This window comes from Colobus angolensis, unplaced genomic scaffold (genome assembly GCF_000951035.1).
Source record: "Colobus angolensis palliatus isolate OR3802 unplaced genomic scaffold, Cang.pa_1.0 Scaffold344, whole genome shotgun sequence".
In the NCBI taxonomy this organism is placed as follows: Eukaryota; Metazoa; Chordata; class Mammalia; order Primates; family Cercopithecidae; genus Colobus; species Colobus angolensis.
Genome location: NW_012116755.1, coordinates 1,168,858 through 1,183,031, shown reverse-complemented (window position 1 = coordinate 1,183,031; position 14,174 = coordinate 1,168,858). Strand labels below are relative to the sequence as shown.

The following is a 14,174-nucleotide window of genomic DNA, read 5'->3' as shown; positions in this document are numbered from 1 at the left end:
CGCCTCCTGGGTTCATGCCATTCTCCTGCCTCAGCCTCCTAAGTAGCTGGGACTACAGGTGCCCACCACCACACCCAGCTAATTTTCTATATTTTTAGTACAGACAGGGTTTCACTGTGTTAGCCAGGATGATCTCAATCTCCTGACCTCGTGATTCGACCACCTCGGCCTCCCAAGGTGCTGGGATTACAGGCATGAGCCACCGCACCTGGCCAAGAAATGAAATTCTTAGAGCTAATGAAGGCCTACCTGTTCCAGGTAAAAAGTAAAGTTTCCAGCCAGGCAAGGTGTCTCACACCTGTAATCCCAGCACTTTGGGAGGCTAAGGCAGGCAGATCACGAGGTCAAGAGATCAAGACCATCCTGGCCAACGTGGTGAAACCCCTTCTCCACTAAAAATACAAAAATTAGCTAGGCATGGTGGTGTGCACCTGTAGTCCTAGCTACTTTGGAGGCTGAGGCAGAAGAATTGCTTGAAACCTGGAGGTGGAGGTTGCAGTAAGCCGAGATCATGCCACTGCATTCCAGCCTGGTGACAGAGTGAGACTCCATCTCAAAAAAAAAAAAAAAAAAAAAAAGTTAAGTTTCCAATTATCATTACCTGAGTGGTATCCACATCAGCAACATGATCAAACATGAAGGTCTTGGGCTCAGGGTTGGAGTGCAGCCGGAGACTCGTGGAGGAGAGCACAGATAAGCATAAGTTCTGCTCTCCATCAGCTGACCCAGATCTTTCTGTAGGAGGACGAATTCGCACAAAAACTTTGATAGCATCACCTTCATTACTAAAGACAAAAAAAAAAAAAAAAAGTAGCAGTGCAGTTTATTGAAGAAGAAAGAAAACTGAAAAAGGATCCAAGTCTCATATTGCCTCTAATGTTTCTATAATGAGTTTCTCCAACAAAGCTGAAGACATACCCCATACAAATTTACCTCTTTTTTTCTTGTTTGTTTTTTGAGATGGAGAGTTTTGTTCTTGTTGCCCAGGCTGGAGTGCAATGGTACAGTCTTGGCTCACTGCAACCTCCACCTCCCGGGTTCAAGTGATTCACCTGCCTCAGCCGTCCAAGTAGCTGGGATTACAGGGACCTGCCATCACACCCAGCTAATTTTTGTACTTGTAGTAGAGACGGGGTTTCACCATATTGGTCAGGCTTGTCTTGAACTCCTGACCTCAAGTTATCTGCCCACCTTGGCCTCCCAAAGTGCTGGGATTACTGGCATGAGCCCCTGCACCCGGCCAAATTTATCTCTTTTTAAAGAGTCTCACATGACCCATTCCTTTTACTGATTTACTTCACAACAGGCACCTTCACAACCCTTTACTTGAACTCAAAGGGAGTGTGAGTTCATTTCATGGAGTAAGTAGTGCTTGTCTCTCATTTCCCTCTTACTAGCAATAATAAGTAAGGCATTCCCAAGGAGAATTATGCTACTGATTCTATTATTTTGCCTGGAAAGTGAGAGGGCAGAGGGAATATGCGATTTTCTCACATTTCCAGCTGGTTGAGGACTAAGTTAAATTTTGAAATAAGTACTCTTTACTAAGCTAAATGGTTGTTTTAAAAATATTCAATCCCTAGTCCTTTGGGAGCTCATCAAGAATATTTTTTTTCTTACCTTGTTTGGTTAGACTGACCATTTGTCACACTGCGTAACTCAGCTGGAATAAAAATAAAAAGTCATTAAAGGTCATTTAAATTGTAATATGGAAATCCTATTCTTCTCTAACATGCTCCTGCGTTGCCTACTATATTCAGCCTCCTCAGATCCCTGACATTAACAATGTGGTGCTCCACAGCTGAGGCCTTGATCCTATTCCCATTCTATCCCAACCTGTTACTGGTTATAACACCTAGTGTCATGGTGATAAGAGACAGGAGACAGCCAAAGGCCATCCAGGTCATTGTGCACAGGGGGCTTGCCTAACATAACCACAGTGAAAAATTCCATCCCTCAACACATGTACAGTAAGGGAAATAAATCAATGCGGAGTGGCTCAGACTAAGGGCCCATATGCACACTGGGAGAATGGGGTGGAACCAGTGGGAATTTGTGCCTTATGCAGGGAGAGAAGCCTGGCCTCTTCAGCTGGTTGTGGCCTGGTATTCAATCCGTGAGGTGGAAGCCTGTTGGCAGGACCTCCATTTTTTCATTGAGAGCTTTCTTTTGATAAATTCTGCTCTCCTCACCTTTCAATGTATCTGTGTGCCTAATTTTTCCTGGTCATGAGACAAGAATCTGGATTTTAGCTGAGCTAAGGAGAAAAAATCCTGCATCATTTTGGCGGCCTGTATAAGGACATGAGTAAAGGTAGGTGAATAAAATGTGAACGAAGGCCGGGCGCGGTGGCTCAAGCCTGTAATCCCAGCACTTTGGGAGGCCGAGACGGGCGGATCACAAGGTCAGGAGATCGAGACCATCCTGGCTAACACGGTGAAACCCCGTCTCTACTAAAAATACAAAAACTAGCCGGGCGAGGTGGCGGGCACCTGTAGTCCCAGCTACTCGGGAGGCTGAGGCAGGAGAATGGCGTAAACCCAGGAGGCGGAGCTTGCAGTGAGCTGAGATCCGGCCACTGCACTCCAGTCCGGGCGACAGAGCGAGACTCCGCCTCAAAAAAAAAAAAAAAAAAATGTGAACGAAAAAGTCTTTTTCTCTCTCGTTTCTGAGCCTTATTGTCCTCGGACTTCTTCTGAGGGTAAAGGAAACTGTGCCCCCCTTCTACCCCCCATCACTCTCAGGGTAGGGAATGTTGGCCTCATTCCAACCCAGCCCAGACTTTCTGTGGCATTTTCCTTCTTTTTTTGAGACTGTAATAGCACCTATCTTTTCTTTTACAATACTGGGGGTGTTCTACCCGGAACCCAATGGCTGCAGGCTCATGCGTAGGATGGATGGGCGAGTGGCAGCTCCTTGCATTCCTCCCCTCCCAAGTGGGGCTGGGGTGCATGGCCCAAGGACCCCACTTGACTGGCTGGCTAGGGTTCCCCACCACATGCCCATAGAGTCTTCCCCTCCCCTAGCCAAGGGGCCCAGCTAGGTCCAAGCCCCAGGGAAGAAAGAGCAATTAAAGATTTCTCTCCCTGCTGCAGAAACTTATTCGCATAAGAATAACAGGTTCTTCCTTCAGGCATCTTTCAAGCCCTGCATTTAAGCTTTTTTCCTTTTTTCCACCAGGGATTAACTTTTATGTGCGAGACGTTTTTTTTTTTGAAGATGTTTTACTAGGCCAAGACCCCAACTATCACTGTTTATATTCTCTGTAAGGTTTCAATTCTGAAAAAGGATTTGTGAGGTTGGTCTTAAGCTGTAGCCAAGCTGGTGTGCTTTCCATGTCTTTCTGTATGGCTCTGTCAGAAAGAGGGGTACCTTAGGATGGGATGCCGGCCTAGGACTCCATAGGTCCACGGTTCAAACCATCCGGCAAACTGGTCAATGGCAAACTTTGCTGCAGGCCTCCATCTTGTTTTACGTCCTTGGAAGCGTGGCCTGTAACCACGTACCCAGTACTTTGTTTTAGCCTCTGCCATTTTACAATGGTGGCTTGGGTTCAATCCTGGCTTAAGGAATGAGTCCTTTCTGGTTTGATATCTGTGTGACCTTAGCCATTTGTTGATTCTCTTCCCCTCCATGAACCACCTTGCATTTTCCTTTCTCTGAGCACTTGGGAGGTTACCTTTGGTAAAGTTTGGAATTCAGAAATACTGGCCACTTTACATGGCTAACGTCGGGTAATAAGGGACTTAAAAGGATTTTCTTAAAAAGCGCTCAGCTTAATTGAAAGTGGATATCCAAGTTATAAGTATATTTAAAAGGCCTTTGTGTTTTTCTCTTCTTGGATCTTATTTTGCTGGGAAAAGGTTTTTTTCTCAGTTAACTGAATTCTTTTTCTCTTTTTTGTCTTGCCACTCTTAATGCATGCATGAGGGGCCCTAAGATAATTTCTGATGACCTGACACTCCTTGGGGAAAACAGAAAAGGCTCCAGGATTCCATTTTGGGAGAGACCTTTGTTTTCCTATTGGAGCCTCAGGAATTGGAGGTGGATGGATCCCTCTCAAAATCTGTTTTTGTCTTCTGGCTATATCTGTTTACTAGGCCCTAGAAACTACATGTTTTCCTAGCCCTGCTCTCTCTTTTTTTTTTTTTTTTTGAGACGGAGTCTAGCTCTGTCGCCCAGGCTGGAGTGCAGTGGCCAGATCTCAGTTCACTGCAAGCTCCGCCTCCCGGGTTCACGCCATTCTCCTGCCTCAGCCTCCCGAGTAGCTGGGACTACAGGCGCCCGCCACCTCGCCCGGCTAGTTTTTTGTATTTTTTTTTTTAGTAGAGACGGGGTTTCACCGTGTTAGCCAAGATGGTCTCAATCTCCTGACCTCGTGATCTGCCCGTCTCGGCCTCCCAAAGTGCTGGGATTACAGGCTTGAGCCACCGCGCCCGGCCATCCTAGCCCTGCTCTTAAAGGGCCCCACTCAGACGCTAACTGTCCAGTTATGAAACTGGTGAACAGAAAATCTTATAGCTACTGGATCTTCTTCTGCCTGTGTAGTTATGTATGTGTTGTGTGTGTGATCTCTATAAACAAGAGTTCTAATTAATTGGCCTAAAGGAAAATAAGCACTTATATCAAATATTTCTTCAAAGAAAGAAGAGCTGTGGTACCGTTTAGTTCACATGACTTTAATCTTTGAAAAATAAAAACAGCCTTAAAAATCATTGGTAAAATTCAGATGTCATCAAAATGTACATTTTTGCCTAGGGTTAAAGGACTGTTTTGAATTAGATAAGATAAAGCTAAATGTTTAAACAAGTAGTGGAAGGATTGTAAAAATTAATCTTGCAAAAAAAATTCCTTGTGTGAATATACTGATTAAATTCAAAAGGGTATTTACATGGCTTTTCTGTAAATTGAGCATTAAAATAAAAGCACAACAAGGGTCTCTTAAGGCACCAATCTGCTCTTCAGCTAAATCTGTAAAGGGTTTTCATAAAAGGTTTTTGCTTTTTAAAATTTCTGAGCCATCATTTTGGCAAAATAAATAACTTATGGTAATCTGGAATTCTATTTCATAAAAATCAAATGTTTTAAACCTCTAACATATTCAACAGGCTTCCCAAAATCAAACTTCAGTTTCAAAATTATCTTTCCTGACACCTGGCTTTTGGATGCTACAGAGGGCCCCTGGCACATCCAGAAGAGAGGTAAACAGATTACCTGACATGTTTAGTTAGGTACATGAGATTGCCAAAATAATGTTTAATCTTCTTCAGGTTTTATTTTAGGGAATAATATTAATATATGTTCCAAAACTGTATGGGATTTCTAAAATTCTAGTGTCTGACCATCAAAATGGAATCTGTGGTGCCTTTTCTGTTTTTTCCAAGGAGTCCCAGGCCATCAGAAATTATCTTAGGGCCCCATCAGGAGTATATGCTATCAATCACAATTAAGGTTGTTATGTTATTATAAACCACAGAGATAACCAAATGTATTTGTCAATTCTGTTTCTGACTGTAACTACCCTGGACATTTTGTTATTCACAGATAATTATTGTCTTGTTTTCATCCTCTTCAAAAGATGGTTTATAATCAGCCATAGAACTTTCATAGGTGCTCTCAAATGCAGGTTTCTGATAACTTTGGAGATTGTGACATTAGAATAAAGAAAAAACAAACAGGACTCATGAAGAGTTGAAATGTTCATGAATATCAAGCTAAACAAGAGTTAACTGGATGGACTTAATGAATACAAAACTGAAGTAATCTTTTTGACTTTTGCTTGGAACATTGCCAATCCTTGTTTTGTTTTTCAGAGTCAAGGAAACTATTTTGAACTATTTTACAGCCTTTAATAATTGAGTAAGGTATACTCCTGTGAACAAAATTTGGAGCATGTTTGTCTCTCTCTCTCTCTCTGCCTGGCTTCTCCAGAATTTGGAAACTAGTTGTGAGTATTCTTAACTTATGACAATATAGTTGTTTGCATCAGTGCAATAAGAGTCCATTTTCTTTGCAACAGGACACAACTGAAGACACTAGTTGTTTTGCCAAGGCCTTTGACTGGAAGGGTATGCTTCCCTTTAAGGAGTCAAGCTTGACTTGCAGAGCTGATAAAAGCTCCTTGGGAAAACTGGCCTCATACCTTGCCTACACAGTCCCCATACATGGTTCCTAATCTGTGGTGAGTAAAAAGTGTCACTTTTTAACAGGCCCAGGAACCCTATGCTCTTGGGACCTCAAGAAGAGAGGAGTTTACCCAACTCACAGGTATATGAGGGTACAAATCCATGGCTGGGCTTGGCTTTAGAAAGTCCTATCTGAGATTCCTTGTGGAATAGAGTTCCATCAAAGTCAATCTAAAAGTCCACTGTAAAAATAATTCTTGCTGCACTTCATGCAAATAATCAAGCCAAGTATAAGACTAAAATCTATTTTGCAAACAACTCAGTCCTATCATGGTTTGTTGTTAAGAAAAATGAGGACTGGAGAGAGAAAAATTACGTTTCAAAACTTATCACTAAATTCTAGACCCACTAGTTGTTTTCAAGTTTTTTGCCTAGTTTGTTTAAAAACTAACCCGGCTTATTCCTGTGATCCAACCAGAGATCTCCGACTATAGCCCAGAAGGAACAAAGGGGGACGGGTAATGTAAAAATCTGAATCTATATTCTAGTCCTGAGCAATTATCCTGCAAATCCTGCTAGGTGGTGGGAATAAATAGGGTGCCTGTCATCCAGAGCTTTCCTTTTTGGGAAAGTAAGACCAAGGGAGCTAACCATAGCCAAGCTCCATGCACCCAAATCTTAGCAAACATAACCATAGCCACCAGTTATCTGGGTGTGACACAGGACATCCTTTTCTTTCCCTTGGAGGAGGACTCACTTCCACAGCTTCACCTTAGCATTCAGCTTATGATAAGGAGTCCATACAACCCCTGAGACACATTTTTGGTTCCACACTCAATTCCAAACATCAGGTCCCTAAGAAAAAAAAAAAAAAAACAAACTGGATCTGAGGGATCCAGAGGCAGATGGTAACAGAAGTTAAAAAGCACAGCACAGGTGAGCAAGACTAATTCCTGCCAATTAAGCCAAGCCTCCTGTTTCATGGATAAACATCATGCTAGTATCCATGACATAAATGAGGTCTAGAGAACTTGAAGGCTACTGACAGCAGGGGAGATAGGGCATATGTGGGTAAGAGTGGATATTTCCACCTCCTAGACCCCCCTGTTAACATGGGGGAAAGTCGCTTTGACATCCATGGGTAGCACCCTGTGATGGTCACCGGGTCTTGGGGATAAAAGGACAGAAGAAATAAAAAGGGACACCTCGCTTTCTCCCTCCCTCACCCCCCCTGGGTATTCGCTAGGAAGAGAAAGGAACCAGGGACACCTGCTCCCCTCTTTCTTGATGGATAGCCATTCATCTTCAGTCTGTCCCCTTTTTGAATGCATCCTGAACCCCTGGGACTCCTTCGAAGAAAACACCTTCTTTTTTCCTTTTCCTATTGTGTCCTCTCTTCACAGATAGGTAATTGTGTCTCCTTACTACAGGACACTCCCCTCGAATCCATCCTCTAAACTGCGAAAAGTTAATTTCCCAAACCTTAAACTTGAGATTGGTTTAGGATTGGGCTTGGGGGAAGGGAACCCAGAAGACTGACATGCCGGCAAAAGGGTGAAAGTTTTTTTTAACCAATCGGGCTTTTGGCCTCCCTCTCCCTGTGCAAACCAGAAAAGGGTCTCGGGATTTTCAAGCTGTCCTTCCCCCATCCTTGTTTTGTTTTGATACATGTTTTCTAATAACCCAGCTTCTCTCTTCTTGCCTTCAGGCTATCAAACTCCAGTCGTGCAACTGGAGCCTCAGATGATGGTCCCTTTTGCCAGGAACCCTCAGATCAGCCTCTTAGGGAGATCTGACTGCCATTTTCCCAGTACAGCACCCCCTGTCAGCAGGAAACAGTGTCTTTGTTCTTATCTTTATTCTAAGGGCAGTTAGATGTACTCTTTAGAAGGGGGAATGATAGAGACAGGAGACAGCCAAACACCTCCCAGGTCATTGAAAAATTCTGTCCCTTAACACACACGCAGTAAGGAAAATAAATCAATGTGGAGTGGCTCAGACTAAGGGCCCACATGCGCACTCAGAGAATGGGGTGGAGCTACTGGGAATTTGCACCTTACACAGGGGGAGAAGCCTGGCCTCTTCAGCTGGTGTGTGGTGACCTGGTATTCAATCTGTGAGGTGGCAGCTTGTTGGCAGGACACACTTTTTTTCACTGAGAGCCTCCTTTTAATAAATTCCACTCTCCTCATCTTTCAATGTGTCCGCATGCCTGATTTTTCCTGGGCATGCAACAAGAACCTGGATTTTAGCTGAGCTAAGGAGCAAAATATCCTGCATCAATGGTTCTTTCTTTTTTTTTTTTTTTTGAGATGGAGTCTCGCTCTGTCACCAGAGTCACCATGCCTGGCCTGTTTTTAAATACTAGGTATAAACTGATGATTCACAAATTTAAACCTTCTTCCTGGACTGCTCTCCTGAGCTCCACACTCTTACAACTTATTACCTATTTGATATCTCTAACTGGATATGCAGTGGGCAATGAATCAAATTTAATGTGTACAAAACTGAGCTCCTGAACACCCCACCTCTACCCCAAATGTGTTTCTATATCTCCGTTAACTCCATCTTTCCAGTTGCTTAGGCCAAAACCCATGTAGTCATCCCTGACCCTGTTCTTTCTCACTCTTCATATCCAATCTCAGCAAAGCTTTGGCTCTAATTTCAAAATATACCCACAATCCAACAGCTTCTTGCTAAATCCACTGCCACAGTGTAGAACCAAGCCAGCAACATCTCTTTATTGTGTTATTACAACAGTCTCTCTGCTTCTCTTTCTGCCCCACTCCCATCTTTTCTCAACCTAGCGGCAGAATAATTCTGTTAAAAAAGAAGTCAGAGATTGACTTCTGACATGACGTTATAAGGAACTCCACTGACCCACTCCCCAGTGAAACTGGTGAAATTTAAAAAAAGAATATTGGCGGGGCGCAGTGGCTCACACCTGTAATCCCAGCACTTTGGGAGGCCGAGGTGGGTGGATCACGAGGTCAGGAGATCGAGACCATCCTGGCTAACACGATGAAACACTTTGGGAGGCCGAGGTGGGTGGATCACGAGGTCAGGAGATTGAGACCATTCTGGCTAACATGGTGAAACCCCATCTCTACTAAAAATACAAAAAATTAGCCAGGCGTGGTGGTATGCACCTGTAGTCCCAGCTACCCAGGAGACTGTGGCAGGAGAATGGCGTGAACCCAGGAGGCAGAGCTTGCAGTGAGCCGAGATCACACCAATGCACTCCAACCTGGGCGACCGAGTGAGACTCCATCTCAAAAAAAAAAAGAAAAGAAAATTAAAGCCTCTGGAAATGTTCCCAAAGGCAAACAGCAAACAAAGAAATATCCATTCAAGAACATTTATGAAAATTCATCAAGAAAGGTGGTCCTGTGTTATTTGAACCAAGATTGCTCTCTTCCTCCCATCTCAGCAAGGCAAACACTCCACTGTAGATTGCAGCAGCCAAGAAACAGGATCCCCCTCCAGCTCCTAATTGCAGGGGTGTCTTCCACAGAGTAGCAGGATGTCAGTGTATCATTGTGTCTCCAGCTAGCTACCTGATGCTGAGATAAAGTCCTAGACAAGTGTGGTTGAGAGGTGAGGGCTCTCTCTTCTCCCACCCAGCCCTCATCTTGCAACTGCATGCTGAGAACACTGGGGCCCTGATCATCCTTGTCCCAACTCATTAGGCAGTGGTTCCACACAAGGAAAGTCTAGAAGACCCGAGGCTGCTGCACTCCCCACCCTCCCCACAAAATGCTCAGCAACTAGAAAAGGTATTACTCAGAGACAAGACTGCCATTATCCCTATCCCCAACTCTAGTGCCCAGGCTCAGAGATTTTGCCTAGACGAAGAATCAGCCCATAAACAGATAAATCCTATTCTCTTCCCAAATGAGCTGAATTCATTTGCAACAGAGCATAGAGAAGTTCAAACGTGGCTAGTTCAAACGTAGCTCATGCCTGTAATCCCAGCACTTTGGGAGCCAAGGCAGGCAGATCATTTGAGGTCAGGAGTTCGAGACCAGCCTGACCAACATAGCGAAACCCCATCTCTCTACTAAAAATACAAAACAAAAATTAGCTGGGCATGGTGGCACATGCCTGTAATCTTAGCTACTTGGGAGGCTGGGGCAGGAGAATCGCTTGAATTCAGGAGGTGGAGGTTGCAGTGAGCCGAGACCACGCCACTGCCGTACAGCCTAGGTGACAGAGCGAGACTCCGTCTCGGGGTGGGGTGTGGGGGAAAGAAGTTCAAACCTAAGGGCACTCTCAGGAACAGTGTAGGTTTTAGTGAAAGTAATTAGGAAGACATTCAAGATACAAGCTAAATTGTAGGCCTGTTCGCTTGCCAGAAGACAATGGGGATATAAGACAACTAGGAGTAGCTACAGTGGAGTCACAAGAAATACAAAAGACAACCTCAGAAACTACTCCTTCAATGGAGCAAGAATTGAAGTAGTTTGTAAGACAACTTATGCCCTAGGACATTGTTAAAAAACAATAGAGCAATCAGCTAACAACTACTGGAGTTTCACAGCTGTGTACAGTTATGGAAAGAGATCCCTACCAAAACCACTGTGATCCCAGGATAAAGGTGGGCATATCCAAAGCTGTGCTTTCCTGAGGAGCAATATCAAAGGCTTAACAGTATAGGAGGGAAATAGACTTCACTAAATTGATTCAGCCAGTTGCTAAGCAAATACACAAGCAAACAACAATAAGAAGCCCCAGAAGGTAGGCTGCCAGCTCTTCATCTCTGCAGGGATCTCTGTAACTGATCAGATGGAAACTAATTAGATGGACACTGATCTGCGCTTATGTGGAACTTTCTGGTAAATCTTAAAAGGAACCCAAAGTAAAATGTTTACTTAATAAAAAAAGAAGCAAAGTTAATGAGCAAATAGTGAGATAAAGTGAAATTTAAAACTACACAAATGTAGATAGTTCTGGCATTATTTCTAATTGAGATCTAAGGAACCATCACTGAGAAGTGCTAGGATTTGAACAAAGGCATGCTAAATCCAGATCTCCTACTCTGAGGCTGAGGCACAAGTACTGCTTGAACCCAGGAGGCGGAGACTGCAGTGAGCCAAGATTGTGCCAATGCACTCCAGCCTGGGTGACAGAGCAACACTGTTTTAAAAAAAAAAAAAAGAAAGGGAATTGTATATTTCACTTTTTCATTTCTCTGATTTCACAGTCAGCAACTCATGGTGTCAATGTCACTAGAGATAGCCTTCATGGGGCCGGGTGTTGTGGCTCACACCTGTAATCCCAAAACTTTGGGAGGCCAAGGTGGGCAAATCATGAGGTCAGGAGATCAAGACCATCCTGGCCAACATGGTGAAACCCCGGCTCTACTAAAAATAAAAAAATTAGCTGGGCATGGTGGCACGTGCCTGTAATCCCAGCTACTCGGGAGGCTGAGGCAGGAGAATCTCTTGAACACGGGAGGTGTAGGCTGCAGTGAGACGATATTGCATCACTGCACTCCAACCTGGTGACACAGCGAGACTCTGTCTCAAAAAAAATAAAAATAAAAATAAAGCCTTCAGGGCACAAAGTAAAAGTTGTAAAGACCACTGCATGGGTCTCTTCTCCCATGTGTTCCCACTTCATGCTCCAGGTCTCTAGGCTGCTGGGAAAGCAAGAAGCACTTTACCTGGGAAGTCATCAACCTCAATTTTGCCAACAAACTTAAGGGAGTGGAAAAGTTCCCCATGGCATCACCACTATCATAAAGGGGAGTGCTCCCACCACTTTAGGAAAGGCTCTCAAATTTGGTTCTCAGACAAGAGCCCTTAGTCACATACATATATCTCATTAAATAAGCAGATACTTTACTTATTTAACAGGCATCAATTTTTTTTGCTTGAGTCCAGATCCATAAGGTGGAAACAAAGAACAAACAGTATGATTGTTCAGAAAGCAGGATGAACATTTCTCTCCAATAAGGTACCATTCTGTGAGCTCATAGTCCTTGAATACTGAAAATGATGAAGGAAAAGAAGTATTTTAGATGGAAAAAGGTAGCATAAAGAGGTGTTCCAATAAAGGTGCGATCGACCTAAAAGGTTACTGAAACAGCAAACCCATCAAAAACAACTATAATTGACAGAAAGGTAGAAACATTAACGCTGTTGGAAAGCTCAAATGACAGAAGTTCATAAATTCTTAATCATCTGATCTAGACCTCTCCTCATTACCATTCACACCACTCACAAAGATCCCATTAAATCAGCTCATAATCAGGTTTACAAAAACAAGACTCCTTAAGAGATGTAGCAATGGAAGAAGCGGCGCACGTACACAGCCACAGCAAAAGACTACATTAGTGAAAACTGTAGGGTTTATCATAAGCAAAAATGACAGTGCTCTCCTCCGTGAAAAAGAGAAAGAAATCGGACGGGTCTCCTTTAAGTGAAAATAGAGACTGTGAGAACACAGACATTGCTGACATCTGTGTTTTAACATTCCATTTACTTAAGGAAAAAAGAGAAAGAAGTGTTTGGAATATAAATAAACTCTTCCCTATAGGAAGGTCAGAAATGTGGAAATACGCAGAAGCTGGTGGGAGCAAAAGCCGATCCTGAAACAAGGATATCTAGAGAGGTAGCCCTGGTCGGGATGTGGGAAGAGGCCTGCGAAGAAACAGCAGAACTGAGGGAAAGAAAGGGAAGAATGGCAGGTCCACTGCCCATCCCGAGCGCCTACAACTGCGCCAGACTCCTAGCATGCGCACAGGACACAGAAGGAAGGGATGACCTTTTCGGCTAGCGTATTGTCTTTCAGCGACAGAGAGGGATTCCGAAACGCCCCCGCCGGTCACTCAGCTTCTGCAGTTCATGCCCAGCAAGAACCTTGCGGGCGGTCCGAGGTTGCCATCTTTTCACAGGTGTATTGGGGGGCAAAGATAGGGTAACGAAGTCTGGGGTCCAGACTTACTTTTGCAGCCGGGTGCCATAGCGCCCTCACCCCTCGGTCCCGGGAACAATGCAGCCGATGCCTCCACCTCCCGACTGCGCCGCGCGCGACTGAATTCCGCCCGCTCAAAATGGCCGCGAATTTGAATTTGGCGCTTGTATCCGACGTTGACGCCCGAATGGAGGCCGCCATGTTGCCCGGCCTACGCATCAGGGGCGTGGTCCAGTTGACGTCACAGCTAAGCGCCTCTGTATCGTTGCGAATCGGTCGCGGAACCTGTCTTTACCTAGAGCTACCATGAGCAAGCGGAACCAGGTATCGTACGTACGGCCAGCCGAGCCAGCGTTTCTGGCCCGCTTCAAGGAACGGGTCGGCTACAGGGAGGGACCCACCATAGAGACTAAGGTGAGCCCTCGCCAGTCGTGTTACTTCGGAAGCGCGGCCAGCCCGCCACTTTCAACTTTTGCTTCTACTTGGAGGGTGGGTGCTGTCGGGTCCCTCTTTTCACCCGCGCTCGGCACCAATTCCGGTGGAACTCGGACCCGCAGCCTGGTTCTTTTCAGGCGACTACAGACCCCTACGCCCAGGAAGCTCTGTAGGTTTCAGAGAGCTACTGTTTTCCTGAAAATGACCTTACATATAAACCGCCTGGTCCTTGGTAGATGGTAAAGAAAGATCACTTTCTTGTCTCTTCTTTCTCTCTTGTTTACCTCAAAAGCTGTGAGTTCGCAGGGTGACTTAGTTACAGCGTCGTCCCGTATTCCAGATAAGGACACAGGCCACTCGATCAAATGACCCCTGCCCCAACCGTGTCCTAGGACTCGAGTCTGGAACGTCTTCGGAGGAATGTCCTGAATCTGTTTCTATGCTTTGTTAAGTTAAAAAAAAAAATTTTAAAAATATAGAGAGAAGGTCGGGCACAGTGGCTCACGCCTGTAATCCCAGCACTTTGGGAGGCCAAGGCCGAGGCAGGCGGATCGCGAGGTCAGGAGATCGAGACCATCCTGGCTAACACGGCGAAACCCCGTCTCTACCAAAAATATAAAAAATTATCTGGGCGTGGTGGCGGGCGCCTGTAGTCCCAGCTACTCAGGAGGCTGAGGCAGGAGAATGGCGTGAACC

General features: G+C 44.8%; 2 protein-coding genes across 3 annotated transcripts in view; one reads left to right on the top strand and one right to left on the bottom strand.

Annotated features, from left to right (window-relative positions):
* KIF15 (kinesin family member 15) overlaps nucleotides 1–13,241 on the bottom strand; it is a 105,019-nt gene extending 91,778 nt beyond the window's left edge. Inside the window, 3 exon segments of the mRNA XM_011952691.1 lie at nucleotides 602–785; nucleotides 1,621–1,663; nucleotides 13,074–13,241. Coding sequence (XP_011808081.1) covers nucleotides 602–785; nucleotides 1,621–1,663; nucleotides 13,074–13,092 — 246 coding nt within the window. The 5' untranslated portion in view covers nucleotides 13,093–13,241.
* A 44-nt stretch (nucleotides 13,242–13,285) lies between these two features.
* Nucleotides 13,286–14,174, top strand: part of KIAA1143 (KIAA1143 ortholog) — an 8,706-nt gene continuing 7,817 nt past the window's right edge. The window contains exon 1 of one of the 2 annotated variants that reach the window (XM_011952640.1): nucleotides 13,286–13,457. In XM_011952640.1, the coding sequence (XP_011808030.1) occupies nucleotides 13,350–13,457 (108 nt within the window). In that variant the 5' untranslated portion in view covers nucleotides 13,286–13,349. The remainder of the gene's footprint in view (nucleotides 13,458–14,174) is intronic. The other variant, XM_011952643.1, reaches the window with a different exon arrangement.